The sequence below is a fragment of the Salvelinus alpinus genome, chromosome 22 (genome assembly GCF_045679555.1).
Source record: "Salvelinus alpinus chromosome 22, SLU_Salpinus.1, whole genome shotgun sequence".
Classification (NCBI taxonomy): domain Eukaryota; kingdom Metazoa; phylum Chordata; class Actinopteri; order Salmoniformes; family Salmonidae; genus Salvelinus; species Salvelinus alpinus.
In genome coordinates, this window is record NC_092107.1 from 10,917,882 (window position 1) to 10,942,405 (window position 24,524).

General features: G+C 48.3%; 1 protein-coding gene across 4 annotated transcripts in view; it reads left to right on the forward strand.

The window, feature by feature from the left end:
• Positions 1-24,524, forward strand: part of LOC139549718 (MAP/microtubule affinity-regulating kinase 4-like) — a 56,331-nt gene that overhangs the window by 10,632 nt on the left and 21,175 nt on the right. For all 4 annotated transcript variants that reach the window (XM_071360414.1, XM_071360416.1, XM_071360415.1 and 1 more), the window contains exons 2-4: positions 8,028-8,225; positions 8,815-8,868; positions 24,229-24,277. In XM_071360414.1, the coding sequence (XP_071216515.1) occupies positions 8,028-8,225; positions 8,815-8,868; positions 24,229-24,277 (301 nt within the window). The remainder of the gene's footprint in view (positions 1-8,027; positions 8,226-8,814; positions 8,869-24,228; positions 24,278-24,524) is intronic.

Genomic DNA, 24,524 nt, shown 5'->3' on the forward strand with positions numbered 1-24,524 from the left:
AAGTAAGCCTAAGTATCAGGCCAGTTTTTGGTTGTGTTGAACTGGTTTATTTGGAAAGCTGTCAGGACAGGAGTCTATTTGAATTGCTTCAAGAACATTAGCACACAGCTCCCTGCACTGTTACGTAACCGCTGCACTCTGGTGTCACTTTACCTGTGTGTCTATAGGGCTGAGTAAAGGGCTGGGCGATACTGTATATCGTGGAGACTAGTATACCGGTATGGATTTTTACAATACCGTCTATAAAGGTATTTTGAAACAATACTAAATAAATGCAAAGTTCTCCAAATTTGACTATTTCACTGTCAATGTTGTCCTAGTTTGGTTGAGTATAAAACCAAGAAAGACCAATAAAAGAACCAAGAAACCAAGAAAAGAACCAGAACCAAGAAAGACCAATAAAATCACTTCGAAACAATGTGTGGCCTTTCTAGAGTCATTCACTACTTAGAGAACTTATTAAGATCTTGTAATATTCAGAAACTTAAGATACCGCCATACCGTGAAACATATTGTGATGTGATATTTTGTCCATATTGCCCAGCCCTAGCTGAGTGGATTACATAGCGATGCATAAGACATCTGTTTCACCTGGGCCTACTGTCGCTTTCCAGAGCGACTAGGCTGCGCTAGAGCATTCCACTCCTGTGTTCGACCGCTACTCGTTATTTGTTTCACATTTTCATTGTTGGATATAACAGACTGTAAAACACCAGGAAATCAGCTCCCAAGTGATTTTAATTTTGGAAATCTTTTCCCAAGTATTCCCATGCATAATAGAGACATATTTGATCGTATACCAATAATAATAATTGATTGGATTTATATAGCACTTTTCTACCAACTGAGGGGGGAAATGTGTAGCACCCACCTCAGTGATGAACGCCGACCATTTTTGTGACAACGCTCACCACACATCAGCTATCAGGTGGAGAGGTGAGGAGTGATATATATACCTATTAGGAATGAGGGGGGTGAGTAGGTGGCCATGAACACTGGGGTGAAAACCCCTACTCTTACAGTAAGAGCCATCTTTAATGACCATAGAATCAGGACACCTGTTTTAACGTCCCATCCGAAAGACGGCACCCTACGTCGGACAATGTTCCCAAATGTAATCCAGGTTTGAAATTATTATGTTTTAATCAAATATTATATCTGTTGAGGCTTCTTGTGGTCAATTTGCAGTCAAAAAATATTTATTTTATTATGTTCCGGCCCCCTGACCATCCGCTCAAGCAAAAATTGGCCCGCGGCTGAATCTAGTTGATGATCCCTGCAGTAGATGGTAGTCATGAGTCCTAGTTTCATTTCATGCCTAGTTTCATACAACAAATTATAGTGGACTCATAGAATGTGGTAGGATCTATCCTGTTTATATAAGCCTAGCTAGTTTCACTAGCTAGGCTCGTCCTCCCCTGGCCTCGGCGTGGAGCGTCTGTTGATGTTGGAAACGTCGCATGACACGTCGCATGACTGCTCGTCCTCCCCTGGCCTCGGCGTGGAGCGTCTGTTGATGTTGGAAACGTCGCATGACATGTCACAGCACTGCACAGAGATTCTGCAAAAGTGAAGTGGAGGGGCCTCCCGAGTGGTGCAGCGGTCTAAGGCACTGCATCGCACTGCTAGAGGCATCACTACAGACCTGCATTCGATCTCAGGCTGTGTCTCAGACGGCCGCGACCGGGAGACCCATGAGGCGGCGTACTATTGTCCCAGTTTCGTCCCGGTTAGGGGATGGTTTGACCGGCCGGGATGTCCTTGTCCCATCGCGCCCGGGCGCATGCACGCTGATTTCGGTCTCCAGTTGTATGGTGTTTCCTCCGACGCATTGGTGCGGCTGGCTTCTGGGTTAAGTGAGCAGTGTGTCAAGAAGCAGTGCGGCTTGGCAGGGCCGTGTTTTTTGGTGGACGCATGGCTCTCGACCTTCGCCTCTCCCAAGTCCGTACGGGAGTTTCAGCGATGGGACAACACTGTAACTACCAATTGGATTTCACGAAATTGGGGAGAAAAAGGGGTAATAAGTACAACAACAAAAAAATGATGAAGTGGAGAGGGAAATGGAAGCAGAAGTGTCAATTGCGAAAAAATGATCTAGCAGATTATGCAAACCTCTTCTGTCTAGCCACTGTGAGAGTGTATGTAAACAGAGGGAGACTGAGACAGTGAATCTGCTCTACAGGCTAATCTAGGGCAGTTAATGACGCTATATCTCCGCTGTATCTCTTAGTCCTGCTACTTAGCCCCAGCAGACCCTATGGAACCATTCATTACTTTTTAATCTGTGCTTGAGTTGCCCATGGGCCATCTGCCTTGTTCATGTATGAAACTAAGCGAGGTCCTGTACACAATCAAGAATGTTTGGGTCTTCAGCAGAAAGTCAGATAGGTATGTGCCTCCTGTGTGGGGTTATGACCAGAGCACAATTGCAAAAGCTAAGCGATATGGTAGGCTTACAGTGTTAGGCCAGTCTAGTGAAAGCAGTTTGTAATGTTCTGGTTTCACACGTTGCACACTGTAGTAAAATTAACTTTCCTATTGAAGACTAATGGTCCTGTTTCTCTGAGCCAGTGCTCCTGTGTTCTTGCTGGTGTTTAGGCTGTTTAAATGGCAGTGCCGTATAGATGAACTGTATAGGCTGTGCAGTAAGTGACTTTGGATAAGAGCATCAGTTAAATTCATTTCAGGCTTCTAAGATACATCGATTAGAGAACCTGACTGAGAACTCGTGTGTGTTTGGTTTGTGTGTCGTATGTGTGTGAAACCAGAGAGCCATGGCGCCCTGTTTCTGTGTCCACTAGAGGATGAGAGAAAGAGAGAGGGATATCCGACACAGGAATAAATAAAGCAACATAAATAAGCAGTAGTGCTTGCTGGTAGAGTTCAGTTCCCTCCTTTCATCTGCATTTGGTGATGTGTGTTTGTGTGCACTAGCACATGCCTATGAGTGTGGGGGATTATTAGATGTGTTGCAATGATACAAATTAACTTCAAAGGAAGGAGGGAGTCTGTCCTGTCACTCTTAATTAATGGGTTAAATGACAGTGAGTGCAACTCCCCAAACCTGTTACTAATACAACATGACCAGATTTGTATCTGTTATTCGCTTAGTTTGTATAGAGGCTTATCCTATGAGAGATGGAACATTTCCTGCTTTGAAAGCGAGATACACTCTCTCTGTCTGTCTGTCTGTCTGTGTAAGGCCATTTTGTTCTAGAACATATTTGTTGAAGAAGTACTGAACGAGAAAGCTTCAGGCACTCTTAGAGGCAGATTGTTAAGTTACTCAAGTTTGACCCGCATTCTCTTCTGCTCATACAAATACCTTTAGGAAAGACTTCTCACCTCTTCGTTTGCTGAGATATACTTAGGATTGAATGATCCTGACGATAGCTTTAGGGAAAGGAAAGGGGGATACCTAGTCAGTTGTACGACTGAATGCCTACAACTGAAATTTGTCTTCCGCATTTAACCCAACCCCTCTGAATCAGAGAGGTGTGGGGGGCTGCCTTAATCGACATCCACGTCTTCGGTTCTTCTTCTAACATTGTATTGGTTAGGTTCCAAGCCCTGAGGGGATGGACCTTTCCTCCTGTATTGTTCTTTGCCATAAGCATATGGTCTTTACATTTCAAGGTTTTGTTTGACACCAAGGTGAGACTTGTGCTGTGAACCACACCGGCTGCAGTGGCTGTGTCTCTAGTGTTCTGAAGCCATTATCCCCAGTGGCTTCTCAGCTGTGTTGCTCATGGTTTTGGTAAAAACCCCAGTGGTAGTTTACCGACTGGACTGACTGAGGAGAGTTCATTCAGTCATGAGTCATGCTGTAGAATTCACAGGCAGGCAGCTGAGCAGACTGTCTGGGACTCCCAAAGAATAGAGCATGTTAGGTCATTGCTGCAAACTAATCTGCCCTCAACCAACACAACAGGATTTACCAAAAGTTCAGTAAACGCTCTGGATTAACAGCAAAGCAAGTTTTATTTGAAAATGTACTGAAATGTAACTGCTGTAGAGCTAAAAGTGATTGAAGAGGATTGATACTGGCAGAAGAAACTACAGTTTACCAGCTCAGAGTCTGACCTCTGCACGACATAGCAAAAGATCTGTCCGAATGTAGCTAGTAGCTTGGTGCAAATGAATAAAGTAGCCTAATGTTGGTTCTATTGGGATAATATGTTTTGGACGCTGTCTTATTCACACTCTGTTTTTTAACCAAGCTGGATTTCCTTGTCAACCAGTCTAGGAAACACTGCACAGTTGTATGACATGTGACAGTGTGGCATGTCATGTGCTCTTCAGGACAGTAAGTGACGCTGGCTACGGTCACAACTTCCTGTTAGATGGGTGCTAGCTAGGCTATGTATCAGACATTTATGAACAGAGACATTCCAACTATCCACATTTGTACAAGGGACATAGATTTTGTCATTGGTAACACTTCCTATACCATCATATTTTTATTGAGCCTACAGTGAGATTCTACTCTATGGACATATCCAGCCTGAAAAACTGTCATCACAGGCAGAGAGAGGAAGTCATGGGGGGGAGGCCATTGTGTAAGGACAGGATGTTGTAACCTTGACCCATCCTCAACCCTCCTGTTGTTTTGCCGCACACCAGTCATGTGATCCAATGCAAAGATAGACACAAACCAGCCTTACTCAGACGGAAGTGGTTCACATTTGACTACAGTGGTAGAGATTGCCATGTAGTCTATTAGAATGACTTATATAGGTTAGCAATCATGCTAACCTATGCTACAGGCTTTTGTACATAACTTGTAGGTTGCCATACAGACCTAGTATTTCAGGGATGGCCTCACCCAGTGATGCACAGGAAACTGAGTGTGCCTCCAGGCTGCCATTACATGACTGGGTCATGACAACTTTCCTCTTTAGGAGGTGTAGCCTTGACCCTGAAATTCTTTCTCTGTTTACCAGCTCTGTACTTCCTTTCATTTATTTATTTAACCTTTATTTAACTATGCAAGTCAGTTAAGAACAAATTCTTATTTACAATGATGGCCTAGGAACAGTGGGTTGAGCCTTGTTCAGGGGCAGAATGACAGATTTGTACCTTGTCAGCTCGGGGATTCGATCTAGCAACCTTTCAGTTACTGGCCCAATGCTCTAACCACTAGGTTACCTGCCACCCCTTTACAAGAAGATGGTGGAGAGAGAGTGAGAGAATGGCATACTTGTTGGGTGTACTTGTGTTATCATATCACACCTCCTGTTGTTGTAGTTATAGTTGCGTGCTATGACATAACCTGTATCTCTTTCTCTATAGTTGACTATGACTAATTATGGTTTGACCCAGCAGGACCTTCCATTTATTTCAGCTGCTTGAATGTTATTTTGTGGAACATTTGCGATTCTATGCATTCCCTATTGTTTACACTCAAACGGATCCAATCTCTCACACTTGATTATTCTGGCTTTCGCCCTCCAGGGTTCTCATGGCCCACACAGAACATTGTTGTTGCAACAAACAAGTAAAAATCACATGCATAGAGTCACTTGTTTTTTTCTTGTTCACGTTTTTATTGTTGTGGTGTTCAGTTTCACCTCCAAGACCTGTCTGTGACCCTGCTCTGTTGAACTGCTACAACACACATTCATGTCTCTCTAGTCTTGCCCCCCAGTCTGTCTATGTATGTATCAGCGACTCCATCTCGTACTCAGCCCTCTGCCCTCAGACTTCATCCCACTATCTGAATACATTGACGTGGCAATTGGACGGAGAGAGTGAGAATCGATGGGCTCTCCTTGAAAGGGTCAAATGGAAAGGGGTGAGAAGAGAAGAGAACCCAGATTGTGAGGTTGGCTGAAAATGAGAGAAGTAAGCAACACTAGACACAAGGGGATCGGGGTCGGGTGTGGAGAGGAAAGGGAGACTAATTGATTTGTTTTGGGGGAGGGGAGGGGGAGATGAAGGAGTGGGGGCTAACTGAGGGCTTGTCACACCCAGTGAGATGGGGATGCAGGCGGGACATAGGGGCTCGGTCGGAGGCGATGCCCAATAGGAGCTCTCCTCTTTCCTGTGGGAGCGAACGAGCGAGGGACACGACATGGGAACAGGTGGATGAGAGGAGTGATAAACCTGACTGCGGCAGGGTGGGAGAGAGAGAGGGATGGGGAGGGGATGAAAGGGCTCTGCCAAGAGTAGTCTGATGCAGCACCAAATGCTCTGTTTCACCTGATGTGCTGATCTGGGGTTAAGGCTTATGCGCTTGCGTGTGCATTGCACATTTATGATAGTATTCTGTGTGTACGTGTGTGTGTTGTGCGCGTGTGTGTTGGTGTCTCTGCGCGTGTATTTTAAAGAAAGACTGTCTCAGTCAGGCAGCGGGATCTTTCCTGGGAGTTAGGGTGCACTATTCTGTCTGAAGGTTATACAGTATGCTTTATTATACACTATGCCTTCCCTGTGCTAGCCTACCACATGGCTGTGGTGTGAAGCTGGGAACTAGTTGTGCTTAGGGCTACTGATGAGATCGTGGGCCTCACCCCACCTGCATCTCTTTTCAATCTCACCGTCTTATCTCTCTGGGTGCATTCGAATAGTCATTTGAGGCTGGAAGTTTTTGACAGGTAGCAAGGAAAACCGCTTTCAAATGTATTGAACAAGGGAAGGACGCTCTATCAGTCCTTACCTACCTTCTTTAGCCAAGCATGTAGAGGCAGCGTTGTTGATTAATGTCGTCATAACTCCGCCTAAATATAATGACGTGGTTTGACAGTTTAAACTAATTTCGGGACGTTCTCTGAAGCGTTGGCTTAACACGATTTAAATACCACAAAATCATCATTATCTTCATTGTAGTGAGTTCCTCAATAAATATGGATAAATAAATCCTTAAAATGTTACTTCATTCATGCTTTATATTTCATTCAAACGCAATCCTCTTTCCTCAGCGACTTTTCCTCCCCTCTTTACCTTGAACACTGTGATCTTTTCAAATAAGGTCACGGTAAAGTCACTAGGAAAGGAAAAAGGCCATATCTTAGAAACCACCATCTCTCCTGCCCTATTCCATAAGGGGCCCCACATTTCCCTTCCCTCACCACACCTCGCCTAAATTATTCAGTTGATTAAAAATAGTTTTACCTCGTCCCTCCACTTCTCCCTTCTCTCCTCCCTCTCTTTTTTCTTAATGCTCCTGCATTGGCACTGTATCATAAGGTCATTATTGATACTACGTTGGGAAGTGTAATTTCTCTGAAATGACACTGTTGCTTCAGGAACACCATGCTGTGACTATTCCAAACTATTCTCTAAACGTCGTTAGGGATTTGAAATGATTCAACCAAATGCTGTCATAGATTGTGTTATCCAAACTCTCCGTTTATGCTTTGTTGACTTGGAACATGCTGCGATGGGTAATCCATCGAGCCAGGGCACCGTGTAGGAGGAATGTTGAGCCGCCATGTCGCGTTGGCGTGCGAACGCAGCTCGCCGTACGCTACAGTGTGGTGTCGGGCATTCCAGAGCAGATCGATTAGGAGATGCTGAGGTGCACCATGCCACCCGTCTCTATTTTATGACCTCAGAGGAGCATGCATGTGAAGAATGCCAGCAATGTGGGGTGGAATGAGATTAGCTGCCTTCCTTGGCTTCCATAGGCCTCATGAGCCACTGCTAACCCATACGTGTTAATGTGTTAGCCTGTTAGCTAGCTTGGCACTGCTCAGTATTTACTGTCAGCCCAATAGCTTTCTCTAATAGCATTAACAGGTTTTTCACAACAGACCTTGATGAATTACTCATGGCCACTCAACACTCGACATTAACAATTCCATTCCACTAAGCCCTCTATAAATGTTGGCTTTGGTAGTTTCAGACGTGTAGACATTTGGGGGTTCTAGTTCACCAGAATATCTTAGCTGATGTCTGCTTAAATCACTTGTATGTGTTCTAGAATCATCTATTGGCAGAGAATGTGATTTCACACCATTGATGTCAAGATGCGATGCAGCTAGATGATTTTGCATTTTGTTTATGACCCCTTTCTCTTTTCCCAGCATACCTCTCTCTCGACGAGTCGCTCGGAGAAGAGCACTGGTTGGTCGAGCAGATCACTCGGAGCACGATGCCGGAACTCTATCGCCTCATGTTCGGACGAGCAGCCGCACATCGGCAACTACCGTCTGCTCAAGACCATCGGCAAGGGCAACTTCGCCAAGGTCAAGCTGGCCAGGCACATCTTGACGGGCAAAGAGGTGAGACTGGACTGGGCTGATGGTGTGGATGGGCTAGACTGAGGGGTGAGGCTGGGGTAGAGAAGTGGGTACTTGACTGAAGAATGGGGTTAGGCTGGTAGGAATAGTGCACACGGCCAATGAGGTTTGTAATAGGCCATTTGACAGGTTGGTTGTGGTGAGAGCATGGAACATGTGGGAGGGATGGATGGTAGTTGTAGTTTTAGAGAATCTTTTGGAAAGAACAAGACTGGGTTTGTTCTTCTAGTCTGTCATGACTTTTAAGGCCTGTGTAGTTGTAAACATAATGTAGCGTTAGTCCATAAAGCCCACATTTTTAGGTGTATAATTCCACAGGGTTGTTAAAAGTTCAACCTAATGACATGGAATGGGATCATGTGGAGAGCAGTGTGTAGTGAACCATATACATTTACAGTCTTAGTCTCACTCACACTTTGACCGAGACAAACCACGCTGTTAAGCCACTTATGGGGAATTATAGCTTGTTGGTTTGTTTTAGAGTTTGAGCTTTGGGATCTATTAAAATGCCCTTTCATATATCACTGTTTTGATATCACTGATCGTAATGATTTGTCTCTCGACGTTTCAGGTTGCAATAAAGATCATTGACAAAAATCAACTCAACCCGACCAGCCTACAGAAGGTGAGTGCTGTTGTGTGCATGTCATGAGAAACGGTTTGGAGAATAAAAGTCTTGTCTGGCAACGAGGCCGAAAAAGAATGCGACGTCACACAGTTTTACAAGACACAAACAGCATCAAGAGGCATCAAGAGAACCATAATCTTCATGTCATTTGAGACAGTGATGGTTAGGAGCAGAATTTATCAGCTTGAATGCAACCTTCCTAACGTCATGGTTTTTGTTTCAATATTAACTATATTATGCTGACCTGCACTCTGTCTGCGCTCTCTCCCTACACAGCTGATAACTTGCTCAACACCTAGGCTAGTATCTAGGCTAAACAACTAGGTTAAAATCAATATACTGTGACAGGAAGTGGACTCCTGTGTACTTGTTTTGGTGGACATTTGGCCAGTGAGATGGTGTGAGGATTCAATGGCCTAACCTTTGACCTCGTTCTGAGTTCTACTGGTCTAGGAGGCGTATAGTGTCTGGGATGTTATGATGGTTTTGCTGCTGAGGTCCAGATTCCTGGGGGGGTCCCTACCCCATCTGAAGTTGAAATTTTAGAATGGTTAAGGTTATGGTTAGGGTAAGACAGGGTTTCCCAAACTCAGTCCTCTGGACCTCAAGGGGTGCACATTTTGGTTTTTGACCTCGCACTATACAGCTGATTAAAATAATCAACTAATCATCAAGCTTTGATCATTTGAATCAGCTGTGTAGTGTTAGGGCAAAAACTAAAACGTGCACCCCATGGGGACCCAAGGACCGAGTTTGGGAAACACTGGGGTAGGGGTCAGGGTTAGGGTCATGGTTTAGGGTCCCGAATAACCCAAGGATCCCGAATAACATTAACAATTTTGCTGCAAACATACCAGTGATTTCAAGGCCATTTAAAGGGGAAATTGTTGAGTTTCTCCCATTCTTCTCTGTAGATCCTCTCAAGCTCAGTAAAGTTGCATGGGGAGCGTCGCTGCACAGCAATTTTCAGGTCTCTCCAGAGATGTTCAATCATGTTCAAGTCTGGGCTCTGGTGGGGCCACTCAAGGACATTCAGAGACTTGTCCCAAAGCCACACCTCTATTGTCTTGGCTGTGTGCTTAGTGTCGTTGTCCTGTTGGAAGGTGAACCTTCGCCCCAGTCTGAGGTCCTGAGCATTGGAGCAGATTTTCATCAAGGATCTCTCTGTACTTTGCTCCATTCATCTTTCCCTCGATCCTGACTAGTCTCCCAGTCCCTGCAGCTGAAAACCATCCCCACAGTATGATGCTGCCACCACCATGCTTCACTGTAGGGATGGTGCCAGGTTTCCTCCAGACGTGACGATTGGCATTCAGGCCAAAGAGTTCAATCTTGGTTTCATCAGACCAGATAATCTTGTTTCTCATGGTCTGAGAGTTCTTTAGGTGTCTTTTGGCAAACTCCAAGTGGGCTGTCATGTCACTTTTACTGAGAAGTGGCTTCTGTCTGACCACTCTACCATAAAGGCCTGACTGGTGGAGTGCTGTAGAGATGGTTGTCCTTCTGGAGGGTTCTCCCATCTCCACAGAGGAACTCTGGAGCTCTGTCAGAGTGACCATCAGGTTGTTGGTCACCTTCCTGTCCAAGGCCCTTCTCCCCCGATTGCTCAGTTTGGCCGAACGTCCACCTCTAGGAAGAGTCTTGGTGGTTCCAAACTTCTTCCATTTAACGATTTAAGAATGATGGAGGCTTCTGTGTTCTTGGGGACCTTTAATGCTGCAGAAATATTTTGGTACCCTTCCCCAGATCTGTGCCCGACTCAATCCTGTCTTGGAGCTCTATGGACAATTCCTTCGACATCATGGCTTGGTTTTTGCTCTGACATGCACTGTCAACTGTGGAACCTTATATAGACAGGTGTGTGCCTTTCCAAATCATGTCCAGTCAATTGAATTTACCACAGGTGGACTTCAATCAAGTTGTAGAAACATCTAAAGGATTATTAATGGAAACAGAATGCACCTGAGCTCAATTTTGAGCCTCATAGCAAAGTGTCTGAATACTTATGTAAATAATAAGTTTTATTTTTAATACATTTGCAAACATTTAAAAAAAAACTGTTTTCACTTTGTCATTATGGGGTATTGTGTATATATTAATTAGGGGGGGAAATTATTAAATCAATTTCCAGATAAGGCTGTAACGTAACAAACTGTGGAAAAAGTCAAGGGGTCTGAATACTTTCTGAATGCATTGTATATGGTAACTTTCTTAGATATACAGGATAAAGTTGATCATTTCATAAAGACGACAGCAATAACATGTGCGAGGCGCACTGCATGGCCGAAGAGGAGAAGAGAAGATCACTCCATAAAAACTTCCAAAAGGTCAAAACTATTTGATTTTGAATTGTGGGTGAAATCCAAAGGTGTGCTATATTTTCATTGGCTATGTCATAGCTAATTTAGAAACAAGAAATATTGATACATTACTAGCTCAAACACTTAATCTGCAAAAATGACAAATTCATTAGTGGGGGATGGTGATTTCAGAACCCAAGTAGGGGGACAAAAAACTGTCTACATTGCCCCCCATAATCTGGTTGTGGGGTGGTAGAATCCTGGTCTCCTTTATGGCTCTGCTCAGGTGCTTACATAGTACATACACCATAGACATCCATCATTTACACACCACACACAAACGTTCTCTCATCACACTGAATCGTTTCAAACTAAAACATGTCGTTCCAGTATCATATCGGAGTCCATCTAGATACGTATCGAATCGTCTTGAATGGGAAATATGCACATCCATATAATCCATAGTTCTGTTTTCTCTAAACAGCCATTACAAACTTCAGCTAACTTCAGCCACCACTAGCTACAAATCAATGGGAGTGATGGGGGCAATGATTTTGGAACATTGACAACTACACAATGATAATGTTGCTGTCCAAATGAGAGAGAACTGTAGGACTGTGCTGCTGTATCATGTGTTGCCCCTCAGTGGAACTAAGTGGATTTCTATTTAAGCATGGCGCGATGCACATAACTGTCCAGTGTGGTCAGAGTTCATGGGCAGACAGAGCCTATGTATAGATACATTGCATAGCATAGCTGTATTAAAGTTAGTATGTTGGCCCGACTTCATATGACTGTAGTAGGCTTTCTTCAGACAAAACCAATGGAGGACAGAGACATGTATTGAATTGTGTATGAGTGTCCCTCATCATTTTGAGGCAATTGAACAGCAGGCTTGAGCTTGGTTTGACCACACATACACAGGCTCATTCCCATTGTGCGTCTGTCACGCCCTGACCGTAGAGAGCCTTTTTATGTCTCTATTTGGTTTGGTCAGGGTGTGATTTGGGTGAGCATTCTATGTTCTTTATTTCTATGATTTGTGTTTCTATGTTTTGGCCAGGTATGGTTCTCAATCAGGGACAGCTGTCTATCGTTGTCTCTGATTGGGAATCATACTTAGGCAGCATGTTTTGCCACCTTAGGTTGTTGCATGTTGTTTTTGTTAGCTCTGTGTAGCCTTCAAGACGTGACGGTCGTTGTTCTTTTGTTGTTTTGTTTGGTGTTCGGTTTTAATAAAGAAGCATGATCACGTACCACGCTGCACCTTGGTCTCATCCTTCCGACGGGCGTTACAGTGTCCCTTTACACTATATAGGGAATAGGGTACCATTTGAGACGCAACCCCAGTCACCCATTATAATCAACCCCAGTCACCCATCATAATCAACCCCAGTCACCCGTCATAATCAACCCGTCACCCGTCATAATCAACCCCAGTCACCCGTCATAATCAACCCCAGTCACCCGTCATAATCAACCCCAGTCACCCGTCATAATCAGTCCACTTGCTACTGAGAGGGTCCATACATGCTGATGATGGCTCCTCAAGAGACCGCTGTAGGCTTTGTATGAGCATGGCAACGCATTCATGCCTCCAATGTGAGAATTGATGCAGATGACATCACACTCATGCTTCCCTGTTGCTAGGCGAACATGTTTTGATCAACCATCTTGTCACAGGCATCTGACGAGGTGATCTGTGTCCGGTGCACATATTTGTATCAAAGCGTCATCTGCTGACCAAACTTTAGCCTCGTTGTCAGCACAACAGGAGCAGGCTCTTACTTAGGACAATTAAATCAATATAAAACACGCTGCTATCGATTGTGGCTCTGTTTAAGGTATTATTTGCCTCCCGCAGATAAAGATATGGCTGGCACCAGCCACAGCAAATTATACTGTTCACAATTAGTTAGCTACTATTGCTTTGCAGACATCCTGTAAAGTAAACATATTCGTAGACCTTTTGTTATTGCTTGCAAGAAACTCCCATCGTAAGTTTTCAGTGATGAAGTGGCCACCATAGAGTTAAAGGGGCAATCTCGATTGGTACATCCATTTTGGACTTTGAAAGTAATGATATAGCCATTGATTCTTGGAGAATATGACTTATAAATGCCCGCTGTTCCAGTCTGCATCCCAAATGGCATCCTATTCCCTATATAGTGCACAACTTTTGTCCAGAGCCCTATGAGCCTACATCGAGAGTAGAGTGCCATTAACGATGCACCCCTAGTGTTGAGTGGTTTCCTAGTGGGGACTGGGGATGGATGGCGGGAGGGATGGGAACGGGGGTGGTTTGTGATCTCTGCATGCAGAGGTGTGCTGGTGGATGGATACTGCTGCAGTAGCGCAACGGCAGACAGTTGTCCTGTCAGCACTATTCTCCTCCCATTCAGGACACACTAGACCAGAGCACCAGGTGACTCTCTCTCTCTCTCTCTCTCTTTCTCTCTCTCTCTCGCTCTCCACACTGTGTCCCTCCCCTCCCTATCCTGCTCTCTTTTGTATTGCAACACTCCCCTCTCCCACCCTGTCTTTTTCTCGCCCTCCTTCTCTCACCCCACTCTCTGACCTCCTCTCCCTCTCTATATGTCACCTAACCCACTTTATTTCCAGTTTCTGTCTATCTTTCCCTCCCTCCCTTCTCTCATCACCTCTCTTCAGGCACTGCAGAGTAACCACAGATGTACTCTCTGGTGTTTTTCTGGAGGCTGGGCCCCCCACAGTAGCTAGCGTCCCACGCCCAAGCGGTGGCAGGTGATTTAAGGGCCCAGGCTCCGCCCCCCACCAGTCAGCTGCACTGCTGCAGAACACTTGGGGTAATCTGGCTGCAGTCTGCAGGCTTTAATCTGACAGTGACAGCAGGGCTGCAGCAGCAATGCTCCATGTTGGCCCACCGCCCCCCAAAGTCACTCAGTCTCCCTCTAATCCCATTAGGGGCTGCATGGGGGATCCCCAGCAGCTGATACACACTGAGCAGGACAGACACTTGCACCCATCCTAAAACAACTGCCTGATGTATCTGAAACACCCCCAACCACTAACTAACCCCATGCATATCTATCTCATACCCCTAAATACTACCTCCCACCACCTATGTTTGTCTCCTTCCTACCCCACCCCTCACTCTACCTCCCACTCATTCCCAGTCCCAACCTCCGATGTATTCCACACTAGGCCCTTTAACTTTAAACCCCGTCTCTGTCATCCTTCACGTCACTTCTGTCCCTCACACCTCACCCACCCTCTGTACCCCCTATTCCCCTCATCTTCCACCTCTCTCTCTGGTCTGGATGTTGTCACGATTTTCTCAAGCTTCGTCACTGTCAAGAGTGTGCATAAGTCTGTCTGTGAGAGCCTGTGTGAGAGTCTGTGTGTGGGTGTGGGGGGTAATCCTTCACCATGTAGTGCCCCTTCAAAAGAGTCTGATGCTACTTTGAGGGGGGGGGTTATCCCTCTATCAGGCCCCTTCAGCCAGGAGCAGCATTCCAGACAGACAAACAATGGGGACAGCCGAACCCAGAGGAGGTGGGGTCCTCCAGGGGGCCAGGGCACTGGAGCTGGGATCCTGAGAAAGCAAGCGACCATGAGATGAGGCAGAACCAAAGAGCACAGACCGTGTGTGTGTGTGCGTGCACACGTTGGTGTGTGTGTGTGTGTTCTAGAGAAAGGCATAAGGACGCTGCCTGACAGTATGTTTGTTTATCAGTGGGTAGTGTGTATCATTAAGATATTAAAGGAATTAATACAGAGGGAGCAGGATATTTTCCCACACTGTTGAAGGATGATGGGAAGAGTGGTTTTCATTCTGTTCATGCAGGGGTCAGAATATGTGCAGTAATCCAGTTTCTGAGTTGCTGCCTAAGAATGCGTTCCAAATGGCACCCTATTCCCTATATAAACTCAGCAAAAAAAGAAACGTCCTCTCACTGTCAACTGCGTTTATTTTCAGCAAACTTAACATGTGCAAATATTTGTATGAATATAACAAGATTCAACAACTGAGACATAAACTGAACAAGTTCCACAGACATGTGACTAACAGAAATGGAATAATGTGTCCCTGAACAAAGGGGGGGGGCAAAATCAAAAGTAACAGTCAGTATCTGGTGTGGCCACCAGCTGCATTAAGTACTGCAGTGCATCTCCTCCTCATGGACTGCACCAGATTTGTCATTTCTTGCTGTGAGATGTTACCCCACTCTTCCAACAAGGCACCTGCAAGTTCCCGGACATTTCTGGGGGGAATGGCCCAAGCCCTCACCCTCCGATCCGACAGGTCCCAGACATGCTCAATGGGATTGAGATCCTGGCCATGGCAGAACACTGACAGTCCTGTCTTGCAGGAAATCACGCACAGAATGAGCAGTATGGCTGGAGGCATTGTCATGCTGGAGGGTCATTTCAGGATGAGCCTGCAGGAAGGGTACCACATGAGGGAGGAGGATGTCTTCCCTGTAACGCACAGCGTTGAGATTGCCTGCAATGACAACAAGCTCAGTCCGATGATGGACAACACCGCCCCAGACCATGACAGACCCTCCACCTCCAAATCGATTCTACTCCAGAGTACAGGCCTCGGTGTAACGCTCATTCCTTCGACGATAAATGCGAATCTGATCATCACCCCTGGTGAGACAAAACCGCGACTCGTCAGTGAAGGGCACTTTTTGCCAGTCCTGTCTGGTCCAGCGACGGTGGGTTTGTGCCCACAGGTGACGTTGTTGCCGGTGATGTCTGGTGAGGACCTGCCTTACAACAGGCCTACAAGCCCTCAGTCCAGCCTCTCTCAGCCTATTGCGGACAGTCTGAGCACTGATGGAGGGATTGTGCGTTCTTAGTGTAACTCTTTGTGTAACTATTCTGCAGGTGTGATGTTTGGATGTACTGACCCTGTGCAGGTGTTGTGGTCTGCCATGTTGGCTGCCACTGCGAGGACGATCTGCTGTCTGTCCTGTCTCCCTGTAGCGCTGTCTTAGGCGTCTCACAGTACGGGCATTGCAATTTATTGCCCTGGCCACATCTGCAGTCCTCATGCCTCCTTGCAGCATGCCTAAGGCTTGTTCACGCAGATGAGCAGGGACCCTGGGCATCTTTCTTTTGGTGTTTTTCAGAGTCAGTAGAAAGGCCTCTTTAGTGTCCTACGTTTTCATAACTGTGACCTTAACGGTCTTAACGACCGTTCCACAGCTGCATGTTCATTAATTGTTTATGCTTCATTGAACAAGCATGGGAAACAGTGTTTAAACCCTTTACAATGAAGATCTGTGAAGTTATTTGGATTTTTATGAAATATCTTTGAAAGACAGGGTCCTGAAAAAGGGACGTTTCTTTTTTTGCTGAGTTTAGTACACTACTTTAGACTAGAGCCCTATTCCCTATATAGTACACTACTTTAGACCAGAGCTCTATTCCCTATATAGTACACTACTTTAGACCAGAGCTCTATTCCCTATATAGTACACTACTTTAGACCAGAGCTCTATTCCCTATATAGTACACTACTTTAGACCAGAGCTCTATTCCCTATATAGTACACTACTTTAGACCAGAGCTCCATTCCGTATAAAGTACACTACTTTAGACCAGAGCCTTATGGGAATAGGGTGCCATTTTGGGAGGCAGACATGGACTGTTTTGTCTTCTCTCTTTGGGATCTAATAACTGTTGTTGCTACCCTTTACAGGAAACAATTTAAGCCAGTTGCTGTAGTTCTGGATAGGCATGTGACTTGGATGTGCTTTATTGCTTCTTGCCAAAGAGTAAAGGTTGTACTACCTCATGCTCTGTGTGGATTTGACTCGGTCAGCTTCTCAGTGTTAACAGTTACATGATAGGACATTCAATCCTAAACTATGGTCAAACAAACATGAGGTGAATTCCTGAAATAAACTATTGTTTATTATTACTGTCCATGAATCATTCAAACACTTGAAGGTATATTGTAGCTGAGGCTGGAATTATGCTATACCAATTTGGCCACAAACAGTCACCAGTGTGTGTTTGAACTTTGAACCCAATCTACCCTCATGCATTTGGGTGCTACACAGGGCAAACTCAATCCGGGTGGAAGCACCTGTAGTCCTGGCCCCTGGGGACGCCTCACCTGAGCCCTGGCCCCTGAGGCTGCCCATGCTGGGGCCATCTGTCTGCCCCCCGTGGTAGAACTCAGCACTAGTTTTAGATCGGCTTGTAACGAGGAAGCTCCGGATCTGCTCCTCATCACCATGGTTTCTGTTGAGGGGCCATGTTGAGAACAGCCGGTGCCTTGAAACGCCATGATCCACCATGTCCAACATGAAAGGGCTCCCTTCTGCATAATCACACCCCCTTTCCCAGAGGAGCAACCTGGGTCCCACAGGGACCTGAACGGGGGATGGGGTTGGGGTGTATGGGGAGAGAGGGTTAGGGCAGGGAGGGAGGGTTATTCTGTTGGTTAGGTTGGGGGGTGGGGGGATTAGGGGCAGTGTAGGCGGTGGCACTTGCATCAGATGTTATCGTTATGCAGGGAGGGAGGGAGCAGTCATTCATGGGCGATGGCTTGCTTGGCCCTTGGCGTGGATAGACGTCTCTTTCAGAGACAGAGCAGGTTATTCAGTGGCTCTGCTGAGTCGTTTGAGAGGGGAGCCTGTGTGTTCCGTTTACCTCTATCGCTCTCTCTCTCTCTCTCGTTGTCTCTCTCTCTGGTCACGTGACAGTGTGGTCAGGGGGATGAGGGGTGTGTGACTGTGCGTGCGTAATGTGGTTGTGTAAAATGTCTGTGTGTGGGTAAAGCGAGTGTATATGTGTGTGTCCTATGCAGGCATATTTTTCCCGTGTGTGAGTGCAACTATGCGTGGGATTGTTCAGGCCACAGACACAAGGCCTGGATTAACTGGTCAGAGTGAGGCACGCAGACAAAAACACTGCCTTGTGTTCAACAACCGCCTGTGTCCACCGCTGACTGACCCAACGGTAACCTCGACTCACAATGACACACAGAGAGTACGAGAGAGAGAGGCAACTTAGTAAGCTGCTTTGTGCAAATCCCCATGCAAAACAGAGGAGAAAAACCAGAGGGAGCTCAGAGGTTGATTAATTCTGCCCTTTTGTGCTCTCTCTGTGCTTTCTGCTTCAGAGCGAGATTGGCTTCCGGTGTGATGTACAGGGTGAGAGGGATGAGACGGGGGGAGAGGGTGGAGGAGGGAGGGAGGACTGCATTAGACAGATGCACACTGTGGATGGGCTGTCCGTTCCCTTGGCCAGTCATGTGCTGAGGGTGGCAGGCAATACAGGGCATGGTTGGGCAGGGGTGGGGCGGAGAAGCTCCCCTGGGAAGACACTTGCCTGGGGATGAGACTAGGACTATAGAGTCTGACATGGGTTGGCATGGCAACAGTGACGTTGGGCCATTGCCAAGGGAATGGACCAGGAAGTCATTTATGGGCGTGTGAGAGAGGGAGAAAGTGGTAGATAGAAGGGAGGGGGATATGACGGAAGAGAAAAAGATTAAGGGGGTGGCGGGAGAGGAGAGGAGAGACGGGCTTATCTGATTATTTTTCTTTAGAGCTCAGGTGAACAGCTGATGCGCTCTGCTCTCCTCAATTCAATTACAGACAGTCTCAAGGGATGTGTGTTTGATTTGGATTGTATGTTCACGCATGGAGCTGCATCATGTCACTGATGTGTGTTTGTGGACACTGAATGTATACTTGTGTACTCTATGTGGCACTCACAGTAGCCCTGGTCCACATTAGCCGCATTACTATGTAACATGTCTGCTTCACACAGGCTGATTCTCTCGGTGTGTCTGTACAGGACGGGACACATGTACACCATCAGATTTATGGTTGCGTCCAGCTGCCCTGTACTTTGGCATTGGAAAAATGTATAACAAGGGAAACAGTGAGTCCGATTTTCTGCCTTTAAATAGTTTTTCAAGAACTAGTTTTCTCTGTACAGTGTTTAATCTCACTAGCCTATATCCGACAGTCATGTATCACTAGCCTATATCCTACAGTCATGTACCACTAGCCTATATCCTACAGTCATGTACCACTAGCCTATATCCTACAGTCATGTACCACTAGCCTATATCCTACAGTCATGTATCACTAGCCTATATCCTACAGTCATGTATCACTAGCCTATATCTTACAGTCATGTATCACTAGCCTATATCCTACAGTCATGTACCACTAGCCTATATCTTACAGTCATGTATCACTAGCCTATATCCTACAGTCATGTATCACTAGCCTATATCCTACAGTCATGTATCACTAGCCTATATCCTACAGTCATGTACCACTAGCCTATATCTTACAGTCATGTATCACTAGCCTATATCCTACAGTCATGTACCACTAGCCTATATCTTACAGTCATGTACCACTAGCCTATATCCTACAGTTATGTACCACTAGCCTATATCCTACAGTTATGTATCACTAGCCTATAGTCCATAGTATATTTGTTGGGTCTTGATAAATATTTGCATTCAGTGCAGGTGTTATGGATACAAATGCACAAGACATTACAACAACACATAAACTAGCCCTCTTCTTGAAGTTGTACTTGGTGAACAAAAATAGGACTGTGGACACCGCCTGCTTCAACATCATGTGGCCCAGTGACAAACCGATCAATATCTTGTGCTGCATCACATACTCTGTGTTTTTCTGTAAGCATGTCTCCATACTGGTCTAGGTAGGTCATTTTAAAGTGCAACAGCACGAAAGGGAGAGTGTGGCTATTGTTCCAACGATAGGCGCTACATGGAGTCTGTCCATGCTGCAGGTTGGGTAATCCATCGCCTCAGGCAACACTAATTATTACGACATCCTCCATGTATTATTACATCACTACCAGGAAGTAGACAATCATGCTTGGTAGAACTTTCCCCTTGTAAGTAACACCACAAACAAGCAAAAGCAAAAAATAATCATCATCTATGTTCATATTTTTGACTTACCCCCCTGGCCATATCCCTAGATATTTTTCCTTGTATTATTTATAGATATTTTTTTGGTCTGAACTGAGAAACACTGGCTGTTTTGAAAGCGCTTCACCTCAGTAGGTATGCTTATGTGCTCCAACGGGCCAAAAACTATGCCTCTGTCTGGCTACATGGGAATGTGTGTGTGTGTGTGTGTGTGTGTGTGTGTGTGTGTGTGTGTGTGTGTGTGTGTGTGTGTGTGTGTGTGTGTGTGTGTGTGTGTGTGTGTGTGTGTGTGTGTGTGTGTGTGTGTGTGTGCGTGCGTGCGTGCGTGCGTGCGTGCGTGCGCGCGTGCGCGCGTGCGTGCGTGCATTGACCCCACCTTACAAGGGCACTGCACACCAACCAGCCCGGCTCCGTTCTGTTTATTTGAGAAATTAGTAATTTGCTTGCACAGTCCCTGAGGCATACACATTTGAATCATTCTCAGTTTCCTTCTCTCTGTTTCCCTCTGTCCTCAAGGCAATCCAAAATATATATATCATCCTAACAACTTTACTCTTGCCACTTCCGTGTACAGATATCTTGTTTGAAAGCTGCCGCAGAAGGCCAGAATCACGGGGTAGAGCATAGGGTGGCCGAGAGAGAGGCATGGGGTGGGGGTGGCTGAGAGAGAGGCATGGGGTGGGGGTGGCTGAGAGAGAGGCATGGGGTGGGGTGGGCTGAGAGAGAGGCATGGGGTGGGGGGGCTGAGAGAGAGGCATGGGGTGGGGTGGCCGAGAGAGAGGCATGGGGTGGGGGGGCTGAGAGAGAGGCATGGGGTGGGTGGGCTGAGAGAGAGGCATGGGGTGGGGGTGGCCGAGAGAGAGGCATGGGGTGGGGGTGGCCGAGAGAGAGGCATGGGGTGGGGGGGCTGAGAGAGAGGCATGGGGTGGGTGGGCTGAGAGAGAGGCATGGGGTGGGGGTGGCCGAGAGAGAGGCATGGGGTGGGGGTGGCCGAGAGAGAGGCATGGGGTGGGGGGGCTGAGAGAGAGGCATGGGGTGGGCTGAGAGAGAGGCATGGGGTGGGTGGGCTGAGAGAGAGGCATGGGGTGGGGGGGCTGAGAGAGAGGCATGGGGTGGGGGTGGCATGGGGTGGGGGTGGCTGAGAGAGAGGCATGGGGTGGGGGTGGCCGAGAGAGAGGCATGGGGTGGGGGTGGCCGAGAGAGAGGCATGGGGTGGGGGTGGCCGAGAGAGAGGCATGGGGTGGGGGGGCTGAGAGAGAGGCATGGGGTGGGGGGGCTGAGAGAGAGGCATGGGGTGGGGGTGGCATGGGGTGGGGGTGGCTGAGAGAGAGGTATGGGGTGGGGGTGGCCGAGAGAGAGGCATGGGGTGGGGGTGGCTGAGAGAGAGGCATGGGGTGGGGATGGCTGAGAGAGAGGCATGGGGTGGGGATGGCTGAGAGAGAGGCATGGGGTGGGGATGGCTGAGAGAGAGGCATGGGGTGGGGATGGCTGAGAGAGAGGCATGGGGTGGGGATGGCTGAGAGAGAGGCATGGGGTGGGGATGGCTGAGAGAGAGGCATGGGGTGGGGGTGGCTGAGAGAGAGGCATGGGGTGGGGATGGCTGAGAGAGAGGCATGGGGTCGGGGTGGCTGAGAGAGAGGCATGGGGTGGGGGGGCTGAGAGAGAGGCATGGGGTGGGGTGGCTGAGAGAGAGGCATGGGGTGGGGATGGCTGAGAGAGAGGCATGGGGTCGGGGTGGCTGAGAGAGAGGCATGGGGTGGGGGGGCTGAGAGAGAGGCATGGGGTGGGGGGGCTGAGAGAGAGGCATGGGGTGGGGGTGGCCGAGAGAGAGGCATGGGGTGGGGGTGGCTGAGAGAGAGGCATGGGGTGGGGGTGGCTGAGAGAGAGGCATGGGGTGGGGGTGGCTGAGAGAGAGGCATGGGGTGGGGGTGGCCGAGAGAGAGGCATGGGGTGGGGGTGGCCGAGAGAGAGGCATGGGGTGGGGGTGGCCGAGAGAGAGGCATGGGGTGGGGGTGGCCGAGAGAGAGGCATGGGGTGGGGGGGCTGAGAGAGAGGCATGGGGTGGGGGTGGCCGAGAGAGAGGCATGGGGTGGGGGTGGCTGAGAGAGAGGCATGGGGTGGGGGTGGCTGAGAGAGAGGCATGGGGTGGGGGTGGCTGAGAGAGAGGCATGGGGTGGGGGTGGCCGAGAGAGAGGCATGGGGTGGGGGTGGCCGAGAGAGAGGCATGGGGTGGGGGGGCTGAGAGAGAGGCATGGGGTGGGGGTGGCCGAGAGAGAGGCATGGGGTGGGGGTGGCCGAGAGAGAGGCATGGGGTGGGGGGGCTGAGAGAGAGGCATGGGGTGGGGGTGGCTGAGAGAGAGGCATGGGGTGGGGGTGGCTGAGAGAGAGGCATGGGGTGGGGGTGGCTGAGAGAGAGGCATGGGGTGGGGGTGGCTGAGAGAGAGGCATGGGGTGGGGATGGCTGAGAGAGAGGCATGGGGTGGGGGTGGCTGAGAGAGAGGCATGGGGTGGGGGGGCTGAGAGAGAAGCATGGGGTCGGGGTGGCTGAGAGAGAGGCATGGGGTGGGGGGGCTGAGAGAGAGGCATGGGGTGGGGGGGCTGAGAGAGAGGCATGGGGTGGGGTTGGCCGAGAGAGAGGCATGGGGTGGGGGTGGCTGAGAGAGAGGCATGGGGTGGGGGGGCTGAGAGAGAGGCATGGGGTGGGGGGGGCTGAGAGAGAGGCATGGGGTGGGGGTGGCTGAGAGAGAGGCATGGGGTGGGGGTGGCCGAGAGAGAGGCATGGGGTGGGGGTGGCCGAGAGAGAGGCATGGGGTGGGGGGGCTGAGAGAGAGGCATGGGGTGGGGGTGGCTGAGAGAGAGGCATGGGGTGGGGGTGACTGAGAGAGAGGCATGGGGTGGGGGGGCTGAGAGAGAGGCATGGGGTGGGGGGGCTGAGAGAGAGGCATGGGGTGGGGGTGGCTGAGAGAGAGGCATGGGGTGGGGGTGACTGAGAGAGGGGTGGGGGTGGCTGAGAGAGAGGCATGGGGTGGGGGGGCTGAGAGAGGGGTGGGGGGGGGGCTCCAGAGAGAGAGTGAAAGAGAGAGGGACAGAGGGGGTGAGACAGCTCCCTGGGTGACGCTCTGTGTTTTGGAAGAATGGGCTCGAACTTCTAAGGAAGCTGGCCACCTTCTCACACAACGATCAGCACATTCCATCCATTGTGTGTGTTTCTTTCTCTATCCTTCCTGTCTTTCTCCCTTACTCTCCTTCCTTCTCTTGCTTTTGCTCACTCATACATTGTGAAATCTAACTTTGTGTTTGCCTCTATTTCTGTCTTTATTGAAGTATTCCCCTTTCCACAAACCCAGCCCTTTTAACACCGTCTCTCACTGATTCCCTTTTACCTGGTCAGAGCAAGCCGATGCCTCGTCACCCAGTCTCACCATATACAGTTCAAAGAGAGGACTCTGTGGGCTGGTGCACACATACACTATAATTATCCCCAAGATGCTTATATGTATGCCATCAGCGCTCCCCGTTTCCCCACTTACAGCAGATGTCACAACCAGGAAAGGAGGCTTATGAATGTGTTCGAGGGAGGCCGTGTGTGTGTGTAAATAGGATTGTGTGTCACCTCATAACCACAAGGCGTTGAATCACACACAGCAGCGGCAGACAGTGCCCGTGCCGCACCACCGTTGCAGCGACTATGTGGTGTGGCGCCCCCACTATTTCTAGAAAGAGAAGAGGCTAAAAGCAGCAGCACCTCCATGATGGATGAGGGAGCCCTGTGGGGAGAGGCTCTGCCCAGGGGGAGAGGCGCTCTGTCTAGTCAGGCTGTCCCTGGAGTGGTCCACTCTCTAATTAGCAGGAAGCCAGCTAGTATTGGAGGGGGAGGTGTGTCCATTTTCCGACAAGCAGCTGAGCTTATTTATGAATGAATAAATGAGTGACAGGGGTGGAGACGGGCTAACCTCCTCCTATCCGCCTGTCTGATGTTCAGTTCTTATGTTATGAATCAGGAATTTTGATCATCCCCCACTTTCATGCCTATCTTCACATACGCTATATATATCAGTGTGGCTGTGAAGACTTGAATAATGAAATAACATTCTTTGAACTCGCTTCTTCTCTCTCTCTTTCCTCCAGCTCTTCAGAGAGGTACGCATCATGAAAGGCCTCAACCACCCAAATATCGGTAAGTGCCTCAGCTATACTAATCTTCCCAGCTTCCAGGGTGTAGTGCCGCAGGGCATACCCGACCCCAGAACATCATCAGCCTAACACCCATCCTCACGCAATGTTCCCCTTCACTGTCAATACAGCTGCTGAGCAGGAGTCAGGACTTGTGATATGGATAATAGTCCCCCACTGAGCTCAAAATGATCCTCCTTTCCAGGAGGGTACAGTCTCACTGAGGGATGCCCAGACCCCCTCGTGCTGCC